This window comes from Gobius niger (assembly GCF_951799975.1).
Source record: "Gobius niger genome assembly, chromosome: 12".
Classification (NCBI taxonomy): Eukaryota; Metazoa; Chordata; class Actinopteri; order Gobiiformes; family Gobiidae; genus Gobius; species Gobius niger.
In genome coordinates, this window is record NC_136863.1 from 17982043 (window position 1) to 18004845 (window position 22803).

Below are 22803 nucleotides of genomic sequence, written 5' to 3' on the forward strand. Positions count from 1 at the left end.
TATGAATGATGTATGGACTTAAGTGTCACATGTGTCGTGCTGCAGCGGATGTACCTCTTGTATGTTGATAGACTGAAGTCCTTTGACGGGCCAGTCCACCTCAGGTAAGGGAGAGCCTGTCCCATTACAGGTGACCATGATGCGGTCCCCTTCCACGACTGTCAAGTTGCTGTGGCTGACACTGATGTCTGGCAGCTCTGCGAGGGGAGCGAAAGTCAGGTCAAATACAAATGACAAGGTTTTCAAAGGGAGTAAACAAGGACTGTGTTTGACATTTTGTCCTTTCCAGCTGAATGAAAAGAAGGATCAGACTAACTGAGGTAATAAATCTTAGATATGTTATGGTAGGTTCAAATGCTGTTAACACTGAATAATATTTAGTTTACAAATAACATTCTTTTAGTAAGTACTAACTGACAGCAATTTTTAATGTTCATTTGTATCAATCTGAAACTCTGCTTTTGAGTGACATGACTGCCTTGAGTCTAACAATATTTTAAATAAGATCAGTGGTGCTGAAAGGCCGGGCCTGTTTCCTAAAGTGTGTGAGATTTGTCTTCTTTTTAAGAAACCTTCATTCAAGGTTACAATAGAAAATCACCAAGACATTTTTCTCTATAAAATTGTAGGCTGAATGTACTTTCAACTCTCTTCATTTATCCAGGCTTGGGACGGCATTAAAGTCTTCTTTGATCATGTGTGAATGAATTATAAACATCTGTTAAAAATAAAAACAAGGCCTTCTGTATTGTGTAGATTGATGATGATCATGATTATGATTAACAAATCAAGAATCTTACTTGATGATTACTCAAAGTTGTTAAGGATCATGTACTGACTACAATACTCCTCTCCACACCATTCAGACGGAAGCATTGTCCCTATCTTATTAATCAAACTAGTTAAAGCCCTCTGCTCTTCAGTGTCCACGCACCACAGGCGCTGATGTTCATGTCCGGCAGCAGGACTTTGCCATAGTCGTCTTCACAGAAGAGCTGCTGACTGCCGAGCCCCGCCTCCCCTCTCTGTTGCCATAGCTGCAGCCAGCGGATCCCACAGCCGCACTCAAACACCACGTCCTCCAAATGCCTGCAGACAACACAGATTCGATTAGTTCAACACCGACGTCCTACAGGTGTAGAGTCATCAAAGTGACAACTAAATTCATTACTCAGGGAAGGCAGCGAGCGTGATGTGAGTGTTTGTCTCTCCGCTCTGGACAACACCCAGCTTTACACCTAAGACTCAGACTTAGACTTAGTTCAGAGCCAATTGTATAGCTTGCATCTTTTGCACTTTTTTTTTTGCATATCGCAATTGCAATACATAAGCAAGAGTGTGAGGATATGTACTGTATTAATGTCTTAGTGACTGAGTGATTATTCTGGTTGGGTGAATCATACAGGCACAGCAGGGCAGACTTGTAGATATAAAAGGTCATCAAATGGTAACACTAACCCATATCTATGTTACTATTTGTGACAGGAGGTCAGCAACTCCTTACAATCTCACCAATGCTTTGTACACCTTTTGTTTCTCTTTTTTTACACAAAGTACCTGAAACTATACAACCTGCATGCACGCGATTCTTCCTACTTTTCCACACAGCACTGAACCATTGACCCCAAAAAAGATTTAAAATAACTGAAGCCTTAAATATGATTTGATATCAAGTGTTGCTTTAATATTTGCTGTCAATGATTTGTAAAGAACTCTTGCATGATCGAAATAGTTACAACATCCTCTTTATCCAAACGCCTACACAAAAACTGGTGTGTGAGTCAGAAGTGAGCTTTCGGAGCCTGAGTAGGTTGAGTCCTCACAGCATGTGTTTGACTTCCTCTTCTTAAATTGCTGCAAGGCTCCACAAGTGGACTTAGTCAAATCTGCTGATTATCTTTTTTTGAGATTGACTAATATGAATTCCCATCAAGTTGAAGCCAAAATGTGTAACGTGATACCTAAGCTGCAATCTCCAAAAATTGCTTCTTCTTTTTTCCTGTGTAAGGAAGTGTAACATAAAGATTTGGTTTCAATTGTGCAGCAACACCAAAACTAAACTTCAAATTGACTTTGGAGTCTCTATGCCAGGTTCAGCTCAATGAAAAGGCAGCTTACTACACCTGGCTGTCAGGAAGCTGAACTCTCTCCCTGCCCCTCCACATCCACCTGCATTCACAAAATTCACAAGATTCAGCCTTCTCAAAAGCAATAAGCCTGCATTTTTAGATATACTACTTGCAATGAAGGTTTGAGAGAAACGCAGCGTCAGTGCTCTGTATGCGTTCCACATGTGCTGGAATTCATTACAAAGCTTTGATCTTTGACAGCATAATACATGCTTCATCATTGGCACAGGACTGTTAACATAAATCCACCCTAACATACCTATCAGCAGGGCTAACAGTGCTACATTTACTCCTAGGACTGGTATTATTTATGGCCTTTGTCCCGGCCCCATACACACACAGCAGCACCGTCTCCTCTCGAGTGGCTTATTTCTGGGGGTCCCACACATCATCCTGGCAGGCATCTCCACAGGACCCCTCTCATGTCACCATCTGAGGGTCTGGACATGTTTGTGGTGCAGAATTATAGAGCAGCGAAGGATGAGGAAGGAGCTACATCATTCTTTCTGCCACCCAACAAGAGGCCTCATATGTGAGATGATTGCATTGTTGACAAGGGGACGGTGATGCACGGCCAGACTGGAGATGACTGTATACCCAGGGGAGCACATTTAGCATCCACCTGCAGCGGCACAGAACTGGTGGGTGGTCATTGAACAGAAACACAAAGTTCAGCCTGATTCCCATTACCATTAAAAGGACTTTGGCCATGAGCTGAACAGTCAGACCTATAAGTGCAAATAATTACTCTTCTAGGTCTAGGGTAAAGGCTTCTTGAAACTATTTATTTGAATAAAAGGCCTTTAATGTACTGTCTCCTTTGCAAGCAAGCGAAATACCTTGGTTGAAGCCTAAATTAATGTCTAAAAAGCAACATTTTATGGTTATATAGTTCCAAAGCACACCTCTGACATGTTTGTGCAATAAGTAAGTAAGTAAGTGCTTTATTTGTCATTGTACAAGTGTACCACGAAATAGTGTTCAGGCGTCAGTCCTGAGCCGCTGCGACTGAGCCACGCTGCCCCAGAACCCCCCAGAAGGGAGAGGTTCTTCTATTGGTGCCCAGAGTAAGGACTAAACATGGTGAGGCTGCATTTCAGTTTGATTCAGCTAAAATGTGGATCAGTTTTCCTGAAGTTGTCCTCATTCCCCCTTGGCTTATTATCATAACTCCTGTCAGCAGATTTGGTCTCTTCCACTTATAAAACTTTGCTGTGCCTTATGAAGACCTTCAACTGCCAAGTCTGTGCACCAATCATTGGTCGACATCAGTTGTGCATTTGCAGTGTACATGTGTAGCTGCTCCAGGCATGTTGTGATGAATGCTTCCTCCTACAGCCTACACAGTGTTTGCGCACACATTTCATGAACACGGATACGGAAAGCTCTCAGATCAATAGGTGCATTATTAGTCCTCCCACCACAAGTTTGATAAATAGAACAAACTGGATTTTGTCTGCAAAGAGGAAAGCCCATAGGACCACAACAAAGGTAATATCAAGCTGCAAAGGAAAAATAATATCACACATAGTCGCTAAAATGCACCAATAAATTGAATCATTTCTTTCTACAAAAGAAAAATCTAATTTGGAAAAAGTCTAGCAGATATAATAAGCCACTGGGTTCACACACTTGATGGTATGGGTGTATCTTCTTGGTGTCGTCGTTGCTTGAAGAAGAAAGTGTGACAAATAGCACCTTGCTCACATGTTAATAATCACCCTGTACAGCTGTGGGGATCCTGTCACTGTGCAGGCCTCATTAACACGTATGCGCAGCAGGTGGCGCTGTTCGGGCTGGCTTTGTGACAGCCAAAAATAACGACTGGATCATTTTTCATAAAGTCACAGTCTTTATGTATTCATTATAACTGAGGCGGCTCTGAAACTCCTTCTCTTGTGCCAGTTGTCTTTGAATGCTGTCTGTCATATCACATATTCAGGACCAGGCACTTCCACCCTGCCCCGCCCTGAAATTGTCCACTCGACATCAGTATTTAATTCGACAAACGTCATAATATCAAGGTCTAGAAAACCTTTTAATAGCCCATTCACAATCAAGACTAAATCATTATCATCACTTAAATTCACACTCTTGAGGCCTAATACTGGTACTTATTCAAAGTTTATTTAATGTCATGCCCAATAACATTCTAATTAAAGCCTGAAATTACGGACAAAATTATGGACAAAATAAGTGTGTGAGTCTTCCCTAAGAAACTTTGAAAAGGGGGAGGTCTGTTACTTTACAACAGAGGAGCAGGCCCTGGAGATGTGCAAGCCCCATTAATCTTACACATGTTATGAATTTCAACCTCGCCATTAAAGGGGTAACTCACACATTATCCTCATTCAACATTTTTGTTATACTACAACTAATATTGAGTCATTGTACATGTGAGCAATCAAGAAATCAAGAATTCATTGGACAGTACTTACAGTTCATAGAGCTGCAGTTGATCGAACACCTGCCAGGACAGTGTGGTTAACATGTGGTTCTTTGATAGGTTTCTGAGGAGAGAATTGAAAAACAGAAATTAGTGTACAATTGTAATTACTTTTTTATTGCCAAGGCAGAAGATGGTAAGCAAAGAATGTCATCAGGGCAGAGTGGGATGGCATAGGGGCTGCTATGTGGTTAGCCTTCTCGTGTCACAGCAAGAAGCTCCCAGGTTTGATTCTGTAACTACTATCTAACCTTTCAGAGATTGTCCAGACCAAGATCCTCAGTATCAGAATCAGAATTGTTTTATTGGGCATTGTTAGTGAACAGGTTCACAACAACAAGGATTTTTATTTATTCTTTTTTTTTTTTTTTTCAGTTCAATCGTGCAACATGAAACACAAAACATATAACACATAACTTAAATAAATAATAAACTATAAAAAACTATAGACTATTAGGGCATGTATAAAGAAGATTAAAATAAAAATATGATTAAGACAACAACAATTTGACATAGAACAACAGCGTGAGTGTATTCATAGATGTACAGGTGCATTAAGTGTTAGCAGCAGATCTACCACATAGTGACAAATGGCTGGAACAGGTAATTACGTTCATGAGTCTGATACAGTGTTATTGGGTCTTGTTTTCGTTCATGACCATCCCTGTCTGTCACGCTGGGGCACCGCACGGTGATGGAGGAGGTGAGGATGGACCTGATGATGGCCGTGTAGAACTGCACCAGCATCTTGGTCGGCAGCTTAAGTTTCCTAGCTGCTGCAGGAAGAACATCCTCTGCTGGGCTTTCTTGATGAGGGAGCTGATGGTTGACTCCCATTTGAGGTCCTGGGTGAAGGAAACGGAAGGAGTCCACGATGGAGATGGAAGTGGGGGAGTCTGTCTGGGCGAAGGGGGACGGTGGGGCTGTGACTTTCCTGAAGTCCACGATCATCTCCACTGTCTTCTGGGCGTTCAGCTCCAGGTTGTGGCTGCACCAGGACCGGTCCACCTCTCTCCTGTAGGCGGACTCATCACTGTCCGAGATGAACCCAATGAGGGTGGTGTCGTCCGCAAACTTGATCAGTTTTATGGACTGGTGACTGGAGGTGCAAAAGTTTGTGTACAGGGAGAAGAGTCAGGGGGAAAGTACACAGGCCTGAGGAGTTCCAGTGTTTGTAGTGTCTGAGATGATCTTCCCCAGCAGCACATGCTGTCTCCAGTCCGTCATGAAGTCAGTGATCCACCTGCAGAGGTAGTCGGGCAGGCTGAGCTGGTGGAGCTTGTTTCGTAGCAGTCCAGGGAGGCTGGTGTTGAAGGCAGAGCTGAAGTCCACAAACAGGATCCTGACGTAGGTTCCTAAGGAGTCCAGGTGCTCCAGTATGAAGTGCAGGGCCAGATTGACTGCAATGTGTGTTGAGGTGTGGCAGGACCAAGCGCTCAAAAGACTTCATGACCACAGACGTCAGCGCCACCAGCCTGTAGTCATTAAGTTCTGTGATCCTAGGTTTCTTGGGAAGAGGGATGATGGTGGACGATTTGAAGCAGGCTGGCACGCCATAAAATCAGGAGATGGTCCATCGGCAGGGCTGGACGGGCAGAAAAAATCGGCCTGGGACTTTTGGGTCAAGACTGGCCCTCTAAAAAAAAAAAACAGTCATATTCAATGCAATAGTCGAGGTGATGAGCAAAACAATAAGCCCTTGGCTTGAACTAAAACATTATAAGCTACGACTCGAGGACAATAGTTGCATTTTGTTTCTGCCGAATTCAAGCTAACACCTCATAGCACTCAACACTTTAGTCTTGTCATTTAAAACTTGAAGGAACTTTAGTAAAATTACTTAACTATCTTAAAATGTGCTTTCCGTTAATTAACTTCCTCTCGCGACTGTGACACAAATAAACTTCTCAAAACCAACCAAATGATCACACTGTAGATTTAGGAAATGAAATGGTAAAACTCACCATGGAGTTAGAGAGGTGCGCAGTGAAAATAGAAGTCCAAAAAAGGCCAAACATTGTAAATCCTTTCAATGGAAACTAGAAGATTTACAAACTGCGCGCACTGACGACGAGGGGCAAGACGGAGTCACCTGACAACTCCCAGCATGCACTTCTTTGCAAACATTTGTCTAAAATGTATTAAAGGAGCTATATCATGCTATTTTAGCCATTCCAAAGTTAAGTATAGGCATTTATATGAATGATTGTACCTCTACCGCTATTGAGCACTCATTTTTGTGATAAATATAAGTGTTTTCTGGAGGTATTTTTCGAACCCGGAAGACACAATGCTTCGATTCAGTTAACTCCGCACCCTCTCTCCGCACATACAACTTTACCGTAATATAAATAAACAGCAATAAGTGAAATTGCTTCACGATGCAGTTATAAGGAGTTGACATCTGCAACACAGATGGCTAACACACAAGCTAATATGCTAACACGCGTTTGGACTGACTCACCGCTCTGGTCCATCGCTGTTTACATTATGGGACTTGCGTTGGTTATAAAAGTTAATCCACTTTGGTTCTGGCGAAGGTTCACCAAACATCCATCAGAGACAGTCACAGAAAAACAATATTTTGGTGATAGTCGCCGAATCCCGGAGAAAAAAACAGCTGAGTGGCCTCTTCCTGAAAAAGGTTGAATAAACTCCTCGTCCTCGTAGCCAAACGCGCTTCTTTTTCTCCGTCCGTGACATGATCGTTAGTTAAGAATAAAGAACATGTGTGTCCAGAATAGATTATAACGAGCTCCATCTTCACAGCTGCAGCGCAAACATGACGTCTGTTCAGACGCTCAGGGGTGTTTGTTTTGGCCACAGCTGACCTGGAAGCACCTCGGGCACATCCTTTTTTTTTTTTTATTCTTTTTTTTTTCTTTTCTTTTTTCTCTTTGCATCTCTCTTACGACAGAAATAATGAAAACGCTGTTTTACAAATTAAAATCAGGCTGTAAGCATAGAATTAAGACATTACTTTACAGACGTCGAGCACTTCCGTTCCGCTGTTACGACACAACTGAACACTCAGTCGTTCACCAGGAGAGGGAGGAGCAGCTGCTCAGAGAGCACGATTCAGGAGGATTGCGGAGAGCTGCCACAAACCACTCTGGGGGTGTTTTTGATAAGGAAATAGCATAACAACATGGCTAAAAGCTCCAAAAAGTCGATTTTGCATGATATAGGACCTTTAAAAAAATAGAGGTCTAAGGTTCTGTGGGTCCTGGAGGGTGTTATAATAAACTTTTTCCTCTTATATTCGCAATGTGAGGGGCATGAGTGTTTTGTCCGAGAGGCCCATTGCTCATTATACGAGATTATCTGGGAACCATAACTCACAAAGCACACCACCAGAAGGGTATAAAAGGCGTCACATCTCTCTAGTGGAGGAGTTGTGTAATTGTATCTATGTAATGATAGAGATTCTAATGGCTTTTCCCGCTAATTGTCGGCCGGTGTAAGGTATAACGGGCCTTATCTCGATTTGACTGGCCCAACCGGCCCAAAAGTACGGCGCCCCACCAGGAAAACTCCCGAATCTTCCGATGGCCTGCCCAGCCCTGTCCATCGGGGACGTCGCTCTTCAGACGCCTCCTGCTCCTGACAGGCGCTCGTTGAATGATTGGTCATATGGAGACACTAATGTTTGAAATGGCAAAATACAAAGACAACAGTCTTTGTATTTTGCCACTGTGCCCTAAATATTGCTTCTTCATGAGTGAAATTATGGCAACTAAAATCACCAGTTTAAGCGCAGCGGTGTCTAAGTGATCTCTTAATTAAATGTATGAAAGAGTCATTATCCTGAAACCATAACTATTATTCCCCCTATGATGGGAAATAATAAACAAAATTGTGTTTTGCCGTGTTTGTACCGCTACTTTGTGCACGTCAGACGTGATTCAGATTTCCTGTAACCCAGTGTGACTCTTATAAACACATGGACAAATAAGTGCATGCGTTTCCATGACGACATAAAGCCTTAGAGAGTAGCTAAATACAGGCAGCTTCATACACTGTTGTACGTATGTCCGTTTTTGACATTTGTCCAAATCTGATCACAGCTGAAGGATAGACAAATAAAAGCATGATTTCACAACATTACCCCAGTGAAGAGGCCATTGTTCATTCAATAATTAGTTCCTTTCAGGGTGGGTGACAGATAAAAACATAGGCTTCAGAGCTCTGGACTGTGTTGTCTAACCGGCAAAGTAGGGCTGGGTAACTAATCCAATTTCGATGTTTAAAACTATGGTTAATCTCAGTTATTGGCATGGTGCTTGTTAAACAGTGATGAAGCGTATTGCTTGGAGTGGAGTTTAACTTAAAAGAATAAAATGGAAACTATTTTTTCTTAAATAGCACTAGAGAAGAGCGAGTCTTGTATCAAACCTTATATTTCTGCATCTCACTGCATACAAAATATGTGTATTCAGGAACCAGGTGTGAATACCAAACTGGTGATCTTTTTTGTCCCGGTAATGAGGGAGGAGATAATTTCCGTCCAGGCGGTGTTTTTAAAAGGAAACACATAAGTATGGATGTGTCCGTGTGCTGTGTCTGTGAACATGCAGATGTGTCCTTTACAAAGGTCAGCCTGGCTACAATAATGCACGTTTGAACCATGCTCACCACGGCTGTTACACTATGCTCCCATCAGCGCTCAGCAAATGACTCTTGAACATATGGAGGTCACAAGTGTGAGCTGATAGATATACGCATCTGCTTTACGCTGCATATAACTAGAGAGAATGCAAAGCAATAGTAAAATGCTCTATTGAAGTCAGTGTCTGCTTACTCTTACGTGTCTGGGAAGATAAGATAACTTATTCAAGACTTATTCAAGTAGGTGATTTCAAATGGCAGGGCGGTAGAGCAGCAGCAGTTAGCGCTTTCGCATCACAGCAGGACGGTTCTCGCTTGGACTTCTGGCCTTTTTGTGTTTCATTTAAATATCCTCCCTGGGTCTGCGTAAGTTTCCTCCCGGCACTCCAGTAAAAAAACACACACAGTAGGCTAATAAACTCCAGCAATGTAATCCCAAATCAAGATTCTTGTTCAAGATATGGAGATGTCACCCACTGTTTCTGTCAGTTTTCTCTGTGACACTGGATCAACACAGAGATACAAATACAAAAACCAAGAGTGTACTGCTGGAAGTCTCTGGAAAACTGTTATTTCACATATGAGGATAATTTAAATGTTATGGGATGCGTTTTTTTAATCTTTATTTTAACTTTTCATCTTCTGATTAGATTAAAGCAGCAGTAACGTTGGCTGTTTTTTCCCTCTCTCCCCTGACTCCTTGTATTAAGTAAGAAACAGTCCGTGGCTCAGATTGAAAACCTTTAGTGCTTCTGCTTATTTTCACTCGCGCTGACAGTACTGCACTCAAATTGAGTTTTGATCAAGTCCACCGTGGCACCAATAGAAAACTTTGTGGAGTTTTTTGAAACTGTAATGAGCAATTTTTCACTTTACAAAGACTTTTCAAACCAGGGCTAGCTCTGAGTTGGCCTACATGAAATAGAGCAGATAAAACCATCGCAGTCACACATGTGAGCACACAGCAGGCTCTCCATCTCCCACACACACTCCCATTCGTCAAGCTGTCTCCTCGTTGCCATGGTGATTGTCAGATATCAGAGCAAAGCCAAAGAAATGACTTTAATTATAACCAAATGAGAGCTGCTCCATCACAGTATGAGCATGTCGCCATGTTTAACACCGGCCCATGTCTAATGTGCTGCCAAGCTAAAAGGGTTACGCTAATAATGGCCCCGAGATTAGTCAGGCCCGTGTTGACCTCCCGTCCATGAGACCACAGGTACTGCGTCACGTCACTCTGTCCTCATATTACTATCATTAATTCTATAAAATAAAAAAAACAAGTGCTTTCAGACACATTTAGTGGGCTATTTGACAGATGGTTTAGTCCTGGTTTAGACAAAATGTCTCATCTGGAGTCAGACCCTTATTTTGAACTCATTTTAGTCCTGGTGTAGAATTGGTCTAGCAATGGTCCAGCCCACATAGTCACATAAACATAGTATTTGAAATCAAATCAGTTGCAACTCTTAACAGATAAGATGTTAGTATTTACTGGAAGACTTGGTTTGTTGGTTCAGAAAAGAGCAAGATTAACTATAACTATGTGGGCCTGTAGGAAAGGCATTCGTTATGTTATGGTTTTCACATTCATCAGTGAACTTCCAAATGAGTGGTACTCCCGCTCACTTAAGAACTTGAAGCAAATATTCTTCCACAAAAACTTACAGAATCAGCTCTATTTAAAAGTTTTGATTTGGAAACCGATTTAGTTTACACAACAACTTTACCGCGCCCAGTTTATCCAGGGCTCTATCTTGCCTATACTTTTTTTGGTTATAAATTGGCACTCCCCATTGTTCAGGTGTTGAACAGCACCGGACTGTCAGTACAAATGTTTCTCTGTTTCCTGGACTCCTTGTCTCTCCCTGATTGCAGCTCATCTGAGGCTGACTCCTGCAGCGTGTGATGTAACCATCTTTATTATTCATAGACTTGTTCATCAGTATTCCTCTCAGCCCAAACCCACAAGACTGAACACATTTCACTAATAATCCCTCCTCTTTTGACCGCACCATCCGTGGTCACTGCTGTGGCACATTGTTTGACTATGAGTGAGTGAATGTATGTAAATATATGCATGCTTCATTGCTACTAAAGAAGGAGATCCAAATGAACTACTCAGATGTATCATTCACTTCCTGTGTAAGATGCCAGGCAGCGACACCATCTGTGACTGGCCCTTCGCTGTCTGCTCCAAGACCAGCTTGAGGATTTGGACAAGAAAATATACTAGGTACTTTTACGTGAGGGTAAAATTACTCACCTTTTAACCTTCTTGACCTCTGATAAAAGTAGGAACAATTGCTAAGACCGGTGTTTTGTTGATATAGCTGAACATAGCTTCCAACGTTCCTTTCCACATCACACTGTGGTTTTGATGAGTATTTTTATTCGGCCCTTTAAGCCCTGCATGGTTCTATTATCAGTAATGGCACAGACTCACACAGACAGAATGAGTCCTGTCTATTCTGAGCCTGTGACTGGGCTGCAGTAATTACATCTGTCAGTGTGTGGCTTCACCTGCCATCACACCATCCTCCTCAACAACTGCTGCGACTCTGATAAACAACCGTCATAAGAGCTGATTTATCGTGTACTGCCATGTTTCACTGAAGTATGTTCGGAGAGAGTGTGCCACACATTAGGAGACTTGACCCGCACTGTGACACACAACATGCTTTCGTAAACAGAAACAGTAGATTCATGATGGAGTCGACCGTCCAAGGCTGGTCAGTGAGACTAGTACAACTCCGAAAACATTGTCTTGTAGCCTAAGAAATCCTCCATCCGTTGGTTGCCTATACAGGGCCTGACACACAACGGCAATGTCGGTGTGTTCTTTGAGATCAGCTCTGGTGACAAAGCCGTCAAGTATATTTGGCATATTCAGGGTTGAGTTAAGTTATAGTGTTATTATTCATCCTATGAGTTTATGGTGAATGGTCTCAACAGATTTAGCGCTTTCCCACCTATATTAGGCACTCAAAGCGCTTTACAGCAAGAAACCACTGACCCATTCACACTCTCATTCATACACTAATGTACACTGGAGCCAAGGTGGGTGAAGTGTCTTGTCCAAAGACACAATTATTTTTTATTTTTTATTTAACCAGGATAGTCCTTACCTGCAGGAGGCGGGATTCGAACCCCAACCTTCCAATCATGAGAGGCCGAAAAGAAATTCTTATTTTGTGAACCCTCTGACAGTGAGAATAAAATCGATTGTGACTCACAGACCACACCCACAAAAAGGTGCTGATATGAAAACGTAAGAAGCAACCTTGCAATGGACAACAATGCTCAGGTGACAATGGACAAAGGCCACTGTAATGTGTCTTCGTTAAAACCTGATGTTTCGCCAAAACCAAACTGAGGTAATCATTTGAAGTGGTTCTATATATATTTGTTAATCTTACTTAAATAAAACACATTTGCAGCCACTTTCCTTTTTGAGTGAACGGAAAATGTCTCCTAGCAACACTGTGCGGCACAAGAGTGTACAAAGAGAGAGAAACAAACACCATCTGCCCACTTCCTGCTGTTCAGGAAGCAGGAGCCACCACAAGATGGCTGCCCTGTGGAGCCAACACAGGCCATGGATGGATACTTCTCCAAATGCAACAGTTGAAGTCTCGAACTTCCCATTTGGCATCATTCTGGGATCACATTCTTGCCGTCTACTGCCAGTAAAATTAACTGGAAGACTCACATTCTTCCATATTCCAAAGAGGCACAAGGTGTACTATTGGAAATTACATTTGGACCCCATATTCAAGATTAAACCCTTAATACAATTGAATTCAGGACTACAAAACAAACCCTATCTCAGTCATTAAAAAAGAACATCCAAACAAATGATACAGTGCTTGATTGATTCCCGCAGTTCCCGTGGGCCTCCTCACCTTGAGCCCCTTCCACAAAAGGACGCGTAGCTGTGCAGAATATCAATCTTATATCAAAAGCAATGCGCACATACTGGAGCCACAGTGGGTCATTAGCAACAACTCTTACACACCCTTCACCCTCACGCTCTACCCGCTCTGTGCTCTCCTTGACCATGACTTTTGATCCTTTTGGCCTTCATTACTACAGAGACGCCAACTTTTCTTTCATGAATCCACCTTTTACATCCACACATCCCCCTTTGCTTGATGAGTCATTTCTTCTTACAGGATATGACTATTCTAATGGAAAATTACCAAACACTGTTCATTTGTTTGGGAGAGAGAAGCAAGGAGGGTGCCAGACAGGCGATACGAGAGCAGCTATTTCGAGAAAATACGTTTTATGTTCAGAAGTTAAAGTGGGAAAGTTCTGATTCGTTTTTTCACTTTGTGAACTGAATTCTGAATTCTGAATTGCGAACACTGCTTATTTTGTGCCGACAGGAGAATCGTAGGTAATATAATGTCCACTAAACCCATTGAAATCCATCATGTATCACCTATGTATGACACCTGACCTAGATAACCCTTGAGGTGTTAGGCCAGGACCCAAAGGTGGACCATTTGGTACTTACATGTAGCGTAGCTGAGGGTTTTTGGAGAAGACTCGAGCCTGAAGGTGGTGCAGGTTGCTCCTTGTGATGGTTCTGTGGCACAAACAGAGACAGGCCTTAAAGAAGTTAGTGGCATTACTCTAAATAAATCATTGGGATCGTGATTTGTATCTTCATTGAACTAAACCACAATCCAAAATCTGTGAAAACACAATATTTTTATTCATTTTACAAACCCTTTTTCGGAGCCCACCCACCAACATAAATGCCAGTACCACAATATACCACAATCTACCTCAGTTAACCGGAAGAATAATAGGTCCCCGGTCTAAACTAATGAAAGAGGAGTTAAACAGTCTGAATAAATGCATGGATGTAATGCTTTTCCACCAGTGTATGAGTTCAGCGTGATTACTGCTGCTCTGTGTGACTCAACCCGTACTAACGATAATGAGCAGCTGTTTATTCCAATCCGTTTACAGGAAGTTCAATAAAGCTTCAAACTCAAATCATAAAAACACACAAATGTGGTTGACTTTGTTAACACTCACAGCCTCTGCAGACCGGTGTAAAGCGCCATGTCCACGTCTCTCAGCGTCTGAAGACCAGTCCAGTTTTCGATGTGTCTGTGGGTAGAAAAGACAGACTGTCAATTACCTTACATTTTGAGCTTTCTTGCATTTCGGGATTGTTATCCAGGGTGGTGGCCCTGGGGTACTGTAGCACAGGCCACTGAAATGTTAGCTTTTTGTGCATGAAATGAGCAATTACTTTTTACAGCTTTTATTTTTTGCTGAATCTCAAAGCCAATTTCAGTTGCTGTGTTTCTCCAAATGACTTCACTTTTACAACAGTGCTTTCAAAAAAGGGCACGAACACCATTACCGCAAAAGTGAATAAACAAAACTTATGGCTTTATTTCACCAAACATAAGCGTGCATGCAGATTGTAGATGGGCAGGGCATGTCTGGCAGACTCAGTGGAGCGCGCTCATTGATTGTGGGTTATTTTTTACCTGACACAGCTTCTGTTCCCCCCAAAGGCCCACAGACTAACAGCCTAATCAAATGAGATCAATCAAATTAGACATCTAAATACCCATTTAGACACCAGTTAGCAGTCTCCGCACACAAACTATACACCCAGCACATTTTGCTTCAGACGCCCGTGGATGGCAAGCTTCAGAAAGTAATGCAATAAGTTCAGAGCACGGCAGAAAACACACAATGCTGAAATGTTTTAGATACCCACTTATGCTTGTTGGAATATTAATTTTGAGAGAGGTTTATTGCATTGAGCAAATCCCAAATCAGCGCTCCCAACGTTGTCTAGACTATTTCAAAGATGTTAAAAATTAACTAGGGCTCTGTGATTTTTGAGGAGGTATCCGGGCAAGACTCACAGCTAAGCCACACATGCCTTCTATCCTTACTAGTGTTCTGGCCGTTGACTGTATAAAACAGATTAAAGGAACAGGCCATCGTTTTTCCATACTGAGATATGTTCTTACCTTAGCTTAGATGAGTTGATGCTTATCTGTCTATGGCAGGCCCTTTTAACATTTATTAGTAAAACTTGACTATCCTTTATTACAATTATGGATATCTTTAATTGTATTTTGTCAAGTCATATTTAATTTTGACGAGTAAAAATGACTCAGTTTTCCATATCCGTATCCATAACTGAGTTTTTACAAGTCAAAACTCAGTTATGGATATCTATAATGACGTCATTTAGTCATCACTACTAAACGTCATGTATCTTAAATAAATGACATCAGCACATATCCATAATTGAATTCTAAAAGGGCCTGCCATAACCTGTCTGGTCTTTACGCATGCTCTAAAAGACCAAAGATGCTAAAGCATTTAGCCTCTCCCAGCATATTCCTATTGACCCAAATGGGGCTGAAGTTAGAAGCGATCAAGCTCTTCCACATTTTCTCTATTTAAATACAGTTACATGAGTGGTTACACAATCCAAGTATAGTTACACAAAATTAAACTGGTAAAAAGTAGTACTATATTGTAAAGCGTAATAACACCTTAGGTAAGTAATATCTTCAGAATTCTTTAGGAGAATATTTGGTCTTTGTGTACCAGACAGGTACGAATCAACTCGTCTAAGCTCAGGTAAGAACATATCTCAGTATGGAAAAAGGGTGGCCAGTTTCTTTAACTACTAAGCTCCTCCCAGAAGATGGTGAAAGACTATCATGGGGCGGTGGGAGCTGCGCAGGAGGAAGGAGGAGGGGGAGGAGGGGGAGGTGACCAGTGTAAGATACCACGCTCTGAAACAGGGACAAGCCCAGGAGGTGGTGCACCATTTCAGAGGATCAGAGGAGCACTAAAGGCAATACTCCAGTTTCCCCTACCTATATTTACCACATGTACATACCTGATTGCTACAGTACGTATGTCCCGTATGTAAATATGCATGTCCTTCAATTAGAAATCATTCAAGGCATCCGTTCAAATGGTTAAATTAATTATATAGTTTGAAGTGAATTGTATAACTGGCTGTTGTAGTCCAATTTTTTTTATGGCAAATGTAAAATAATCCCCCTGGCACCTCAAAAATATGACCATTGAAATCAGGGTATATAATGTACTGGTTTAACATTGCATTGCTGCAAAAAAATTGCACCACCAGCTTAATTTGCTGCTTCTGCAGCTTAAATCTTCCCCTCGGCTCTGACTCCACCCCACTCAACACGTCTGGGCAAATTCAAAAGAAACTGTACCACTGGCAGACTTCTCTCTGACTGTGGCGCAAAAAACCTGCTGCAAAAGTATTGTTAAGGTGGGTATCCTTTCAATTTGAACGTTCACGTTTCATGTTCATTGGTCGGTGTCTGAATGCAACTGGAAAATGTTGCTAGCTAAAACATGCTTGCTTCCAGAAAAAAGTTATTCAGCAAAGTTTGCAATGCTTTTTTGATTTGTTTTTTTTTACATGTATCTTACTGTTTTTAGAAATGATCATTTCAAGACTAATGTGCAGTATTGGGACATTTTTTGATCACAAGCTGTAAGGTTTTAATAAAGGACCTGCTGGAGAGGTAAGGCCCTCAGATATTTATACATGGCACCACTGATATTTATATTGACCATAGTTTAAGCTGAATAATAAACTTTATACCCAGATTACCTTATTTTCTTTTACGTTGGATGAAGCCATTACTTTTTAGAGTGTTACAGGCATTTTTTGTAAATGCTTTCACACTTTTTGTCCAAGTATCTAATGCATTTTGAACTTCAGATTTAAAGAAACAGGAATCATCTCCTGGGACCGACCACGATGGCTGCCTACTACATCTTCAGTCATCAAAATGAGTTTCCACCGAGTGCCAAATGAGAAGTACAGGACAGGAAAAAATATACTGTAGCTGGGAGCGACTCTTACGAGCTGAGATTGTGGCCGTGTGAGTTGTGAAGGCCTGAATTGATTGCAGTATTTGGTTTCATGCAAATTTAATATTCATATGGCTGCATTTACAAAATAGCCAACAGTGAGGGAGAGAGAGAGAAAGAGAGAGGGAGAGAGAAAGTAAGAGGGAGAGAGAGAAAGAGAGAGTAAGAGGGAGAGAGAGAGAAACAGAGAGAGAGAGGGAGAGAGAGAGAAACAGAGAGAGAGACGGAGAGAGAGAGAAAGTGAGAGGGAGAGAGAGAGGGACAGAGTAAGAGGGAGGGAGAGCGAGAGAGTATGAGACAGAGGGAGAGAAAGGGAGAGAGAGGGAGAGAAAGAAAGAAAGAGAGAGAGAAGTAGGGAGAGAGTAAAAGAGAGGGAGAGAGGGTGGGAGAGAGAGAAGTAGAGAGAGAGTAAAAGGGAGAGAGAGAGAGGGAGAGACAGAAAGAAAGAAAGAAAGAGAGAGAGTAAAAGGGAGGGAGAGTGAGAGGGAGAGAGTGTGTAAAATGTGCAGGACATGGAAACAGACAGGACGGGGAAATGCTTTGCTGCTTTGGACCTGTTGGCTAAGTGTCCTATACCACACCATGCATCATAAAACTATAGGTTCTCTTCTGTGTGATCTTTCTCACTCTTCACACTCAAGTGGGACAACAGTTATTACCACAACCACAGGCTATGCTTCAAATAAAATACAGTGTAATCTTAAAGAAAACAATGAGAGCAATAGAAACCACCTATGTCCATGTGCAAGTGCGGGTCGATTTGTTGAACTTTTAGAGCTCGATTCAAAAAGTCGTCTATTAAAGAATGGAGCTGACTTCCTGCATAACTACACCTGTAGATAACAGCTGTGTTATGTATCATAGTATGAACCAATATAGTACCGATTCTCAGCCTCTGCGACTGGGTGGGCAATCAGATTCCAGTGTGGCCAGGGCTACTCCGAGTTATTTCTTAGACATGCCCCTGATGTGTGATCATTTTCACAAATATTAGTTAATCATGAAAGCAGATTTAATCTCTTCAATTGTGAATTTAATGTGTGCAGCTTAGGACCTCAATAGTCACTATCACTGAACATTTTCTTTCTGCCTCTACTCAGATTTGTATTGACTTGCCCCATGTCTAAAACAGCAGGCGCATACTTTCAGCTTTTTTTGTGTCACTGTAAGTAGCATGCCGCTCTGAAGTCTTTACTTATTTATCCCACAAACCCACAGTACATCCACTTGCCGTTGAAGAATCAGCCTTAGTGCAACACAAGCGCTCCCACTGAAGAAGCAGAGGATAAATATATATTGTGGCCGGTGGCTGGTCGCTATGGCAACAGACCACTCTGCGTCCGTGTAGCTCGACGCTCTCACTTTGTATTCAGTAGCATGACACACTGAGAGGAGGCAGTCCAGGCCTCCATCACTGAGGAGAGCAGATCTACACAGAAGATCTCATACAGAGGACATGTTGGCTCACATTAGATCAGTCGATGTGCAGTAGCTCTTACTCGGAGAGACTAGGGCTGGTTGTCATAGTACTTTTGTTTTCAGAGACCACTGCTCTGCAACAGAACGTCCCACAAGAGGCATACACACATTAAAAGAAAGCTTAAACCTTGACTTAAAGTTGGTCTCTTGTCCTATTTTATATGTTATTGCAATCATTAGTTATTAACCGTAAAAAAAAGCTACATTGGGATTGGTGACAATCTGCCTGTTGCAGCTGTTACAGTGAGTCATTATAGGGGTATTCAGTGTTGACATGAATTTTGGAAATAAAATCACTATAGACAATATACATTTTAACATGACTTCCGGCCAATGCCTTTTTTAAGTGGATGAAAACATTATTTAACTCGATCAGTAACAGAATCCAGTATGTATCAAAGAGACAAGCAGTCTCTCCTCTCCACATGCAAGACACAGATGGAGAAAGGACCATGGATAAGTTTAGAAATTAAATCAAAGTCGCCTTCTGGTGTTTAGCTCTGGAAGATGCGGTTGTGCAAACAGCATTAACATACAACAAAAATGTCAAAGTCATTTCTACATTCTTTCAAAATCACAAACAGACTCTTTAATTTTAGTTTGGTCCTATGGAAGCCAAATGTGAGTGTCTGTTATAACGTTTGCAAACAGCTGACCTATACAGGATAATACCAAAATACAGCCTCAAGAAGGACAGAACTTTGTACCACCAGTAGAGGGTGCCGTTTTGCCCTAGTGAGTGTCCTATTATACAGTAAAAAGGGCAGGGCTATTATTATACAGTTTATGATGGCATTGGTTACCTGTCTCTTGGCTATTTTCATACTGTGTGTAAGAGCACTGTGAATTAATAATTGAATAAACAGGACACACCTAGTTATATTCCATGATAACATGACTTATACCTTGTTATCCTGAGTTACAATGCTTTCTCCATTCATTTACCAAATTCAATGATTGAAAGTGTGACCATCTTTTACATACAATAGGCTGTATTGTAGCCCTTCTACATCAAGAAATGTCCAGCTGTTTTGATTCATCCGACTCTAATAGGCTGCATTGTGTTTTCAGATCATAAAGAAGATTAAAGCATGTGTATTATCTCACAGTATAGTTATCATTGTTCCCAACATTCTTTGAAGTAAATACGCTAAGCTGTAACAAGGCCCTTCTTTCTTCACAGTGCCATTGTAAACACATACATCTCTTTGACCTGTGTCTGTCCGTAAGAGTGAGCATAATTGACCTTTTTAGATGTGTTAATGCATTACCGAGGACACTATTGACTTGGTCTTTTCATTTTCATGAGATATGAGACAGCGTGTTAATATTGACAACAAAGACACATAGATCCACACTCATTGATCATCTGTCATAATGTTGTTCATTAACAGCTCCATAGACAAATATAAAAGGACATTTGATGGTGATGGTGAACAAAGACCACAGATCACATGGGGGGAACTGAAGAGCGTTTTGCGGTGTATATTGTGAATTTCTCCATTGTGACATCAAGTCTTATCTTAACGTGGAGAAAAAAATAAAGAAAATAATAAAACAATATCCTTGTCGTATCGATGCTGTTGACATAAAGCAAGAAAACAATATAATCAAGAGCTAAGACAGTTACAACAGGCAAAATAATCTTGTTTGACCTCTTTATCTGTAGTTGTTCCCTTGTATTTTGATTGACATTAGTTTGCTTACTAGAGAACAGAGACATCCACCACTGTGACTATGAAAATCCCACAGTTTTGACCCACAGACTGCTGTGGTGTGTTTGCTCCAAGCACTGCATGGCTCTAATGAGCATTAATGCACTGGCCTGCGCACAGCAGCCCACGACACCTGCTCCACCAGCCTGATGCAGGTGAAAAGTTAAAAGTCTATAATCATAATATTCACAACAGGACTTCCCCTACTGCATGCATCAATGAGAATTATGTGAGTAATTATTGATGAAACGCTGGACTAATCAAGCTTATGTCTAAAATTTTATAATAATGAGAATGTTGTGCAGAGGTAAAGAAACAATAAAGGGGCAATGAGCGACTAGATTCCCAGGTAATAGTCAATGCTAAACCTATATCTAAACTATACATAGTAATTTGGAACTATGGAGCTATCAATACTTTTCTGTCTTTGTCGGACACACACACAGTCCTCACTTAATTTGGAGAGAGTAAATAGGAAAGCAGTTGAGTGTATTAGACTACTACATCAATGTAAAAAATGATATTTATTTGCTATTGAATCAAAAGCAGTATTGAGCATTTTTTTCAAAGTCAAGTTTGAAAATTTTGAATCGTAACAACTCTCACAAGGAGTGAATATCTTACATGCTAAACAGAAGTTCTTCAAGGCACTTTGGACTTCGCTGTTGCCAGGAATACAAAAATGCTCAAAATGACCAGTTTGCAGTGGGTAATCAAGGAATGGATTTGGATGAGGACCTAATATATTTAAATCTCCATATATGGGATTTAAGTAAACATTGAATTATTAGTATTGATAATGTGCTTTATCAAGGAAGGGAAGTGAGATCCAAACCCTTGCAGGTGTCATGACTATAGCCCTGACATTAAGTCTACACAATTCATTATTTGAAGAAGCCAGGGGTAGAACTACTTTTGTCAATGAAAATACCCCACATTAAGAAGTCTCTACATGACTAATGAACCGCATACCCCACAAGATACCAGTCCTGTCATCAACGTGTGTCTGACTGCAGGGCTTTATGACTTGATCTCTGTGCCCAGCCTTTATTACAATTTCATATCCAGCAGCTCCAAATATGTCCTTTTAATTATTCCAGTCTGCTTCCTGCTAAGTGCCGATGAGCCCCGAGGAAGCACACATCCAAATACTACCCTGCGTGTGAAATTATTGGCCTGACAGTACGAGAGAGCAGCCAGCCCGATCCTGCACACTGGGCTGACGTGATGGCTCCTGTCACTCTAACGCAGACATAATGGCACCAAATGTTATTGAATATTTGAACGTGTATAAAATGCGTATGGTGTTTGCCGTGCCCCAAGGCAAATGACTGTGACAGAAAAAGATAATGTTTTATTCACGGATATAAAGGTGACAGGCCTGGGCACAACTCCTAATGCTGTTTTATAACATGCAAAACCTACGGCATAGATTAAACAAAAAACTGTGAAATAGCGATTGATCCTTAGTACCACCACGATATGAGAACCCCTGGCCCATATCATATTGCAGTGTTTATAGAAGAAAAGAAAAGACAATCCCTAACCCTCAAAGAAGGTGTTTTTTGGTTGCAACACACTTGACTGAGGACGTAGCCAATAGTCATTGACTCCTAAAGATGCAGCCGTGTTTGGAGATAGGAATGATAAAACTACTAATGGTACCAAGCACCGGGGCAATGTTATCTCATGTTTATACTTCAAGGTTGATTTGATATTGAGAAAAAGCAAAACACTTCTATACTTCACAAAATGGAGATAGAATTAGAAGTCCACACGCATTAGGAGTCCAGCATTAACGCTATTCATTTGGTCTGCCTTGCACATAAACAGAACAAACTGATTGGATGCAGAGAGTGTATCTGTTGAAGGAGGCAGCCACAGTTCAGCTGTAAACAGGGAGATCACTGAGACGTCCTGTAGGGAGCACAAGCACAGGACCTGAATGCACAATAACAACGGTTCAGGGCCATTCAGAAACGCCAGGAAGACTGCGTGTAACGTCAATATATCTCTAAAACTCAACACTATGCCCTGAATGATGTCTAAATTCTTTGTTGTAATGTATACCAACGTTTCATAGCCAGTTAAACAGCACATCGCTCAAGTTCTAAAAGAAAGCTGTAAATGGCAAACCTTAAGCGTCATTGATAGAATTTTGTGGCAATGAAATAACACAAAATGATAAAACAAATAGTGTGAGATTGATCACTCCCATTCCCTATTTTCAACATTTGTTTCCATGATGTTTTGTTCAGCCAAAAGTGAGAAACTGCACTGCTCCTCCTCCAGCTGAAGGGTTACCGTAAGCTCTAAGCAAATGTCATGACGGATTTTCCCGTAAATGTCCATGCTATCCACAAGCAATCAATAAAAAGCATTGTGAAAAACCCCCTTGCAAAATTTCTTTTTCATAAATCTTCATGGTGCTTCTTTTTTGGGGGGTAACCGAGCACAAGTTGCAGATGGTGATGGTCACTGCATAAATAATCATTTTATTCCAGATCTC

General features: G+C 41.3%; 1 protein-coding gene across 2 annotated transcripts in view; it reads right to left on the reverse strand.

Annotated features, from left to right (window-relative positions):
* Positions 1-22803, reverse strand: part of LOC306971400 (NT-3 growth factor receptor-like) — a 55449-nt gene that overhangs the window by 30207 nt on the left and 2439 nt on the right. For both annotated transcript variants that reach the window (XM_079567659.1, XM_079567660.1), the window contains exons 2-6: positions 14239-14313; positions 13709-13780; positions 4568-4639; positions 935-1089; positions 55-197 (exon numbers count right to left, since the gene is read on the reverse strand). In XM_079567659.1, coding sequence (XP_079423785.1) covers positions 55-197; positions 935-1089; positions 4568-4639; positions 13709-13780; positions 14239-14313 — 517 coding nt within the window. The remainder of the gene's footprint in view (positions 1-54; positions 198-934; positions 1090-4567; positions 4640-13708; positions 13781-14238; positions 14314-22803) is intronic.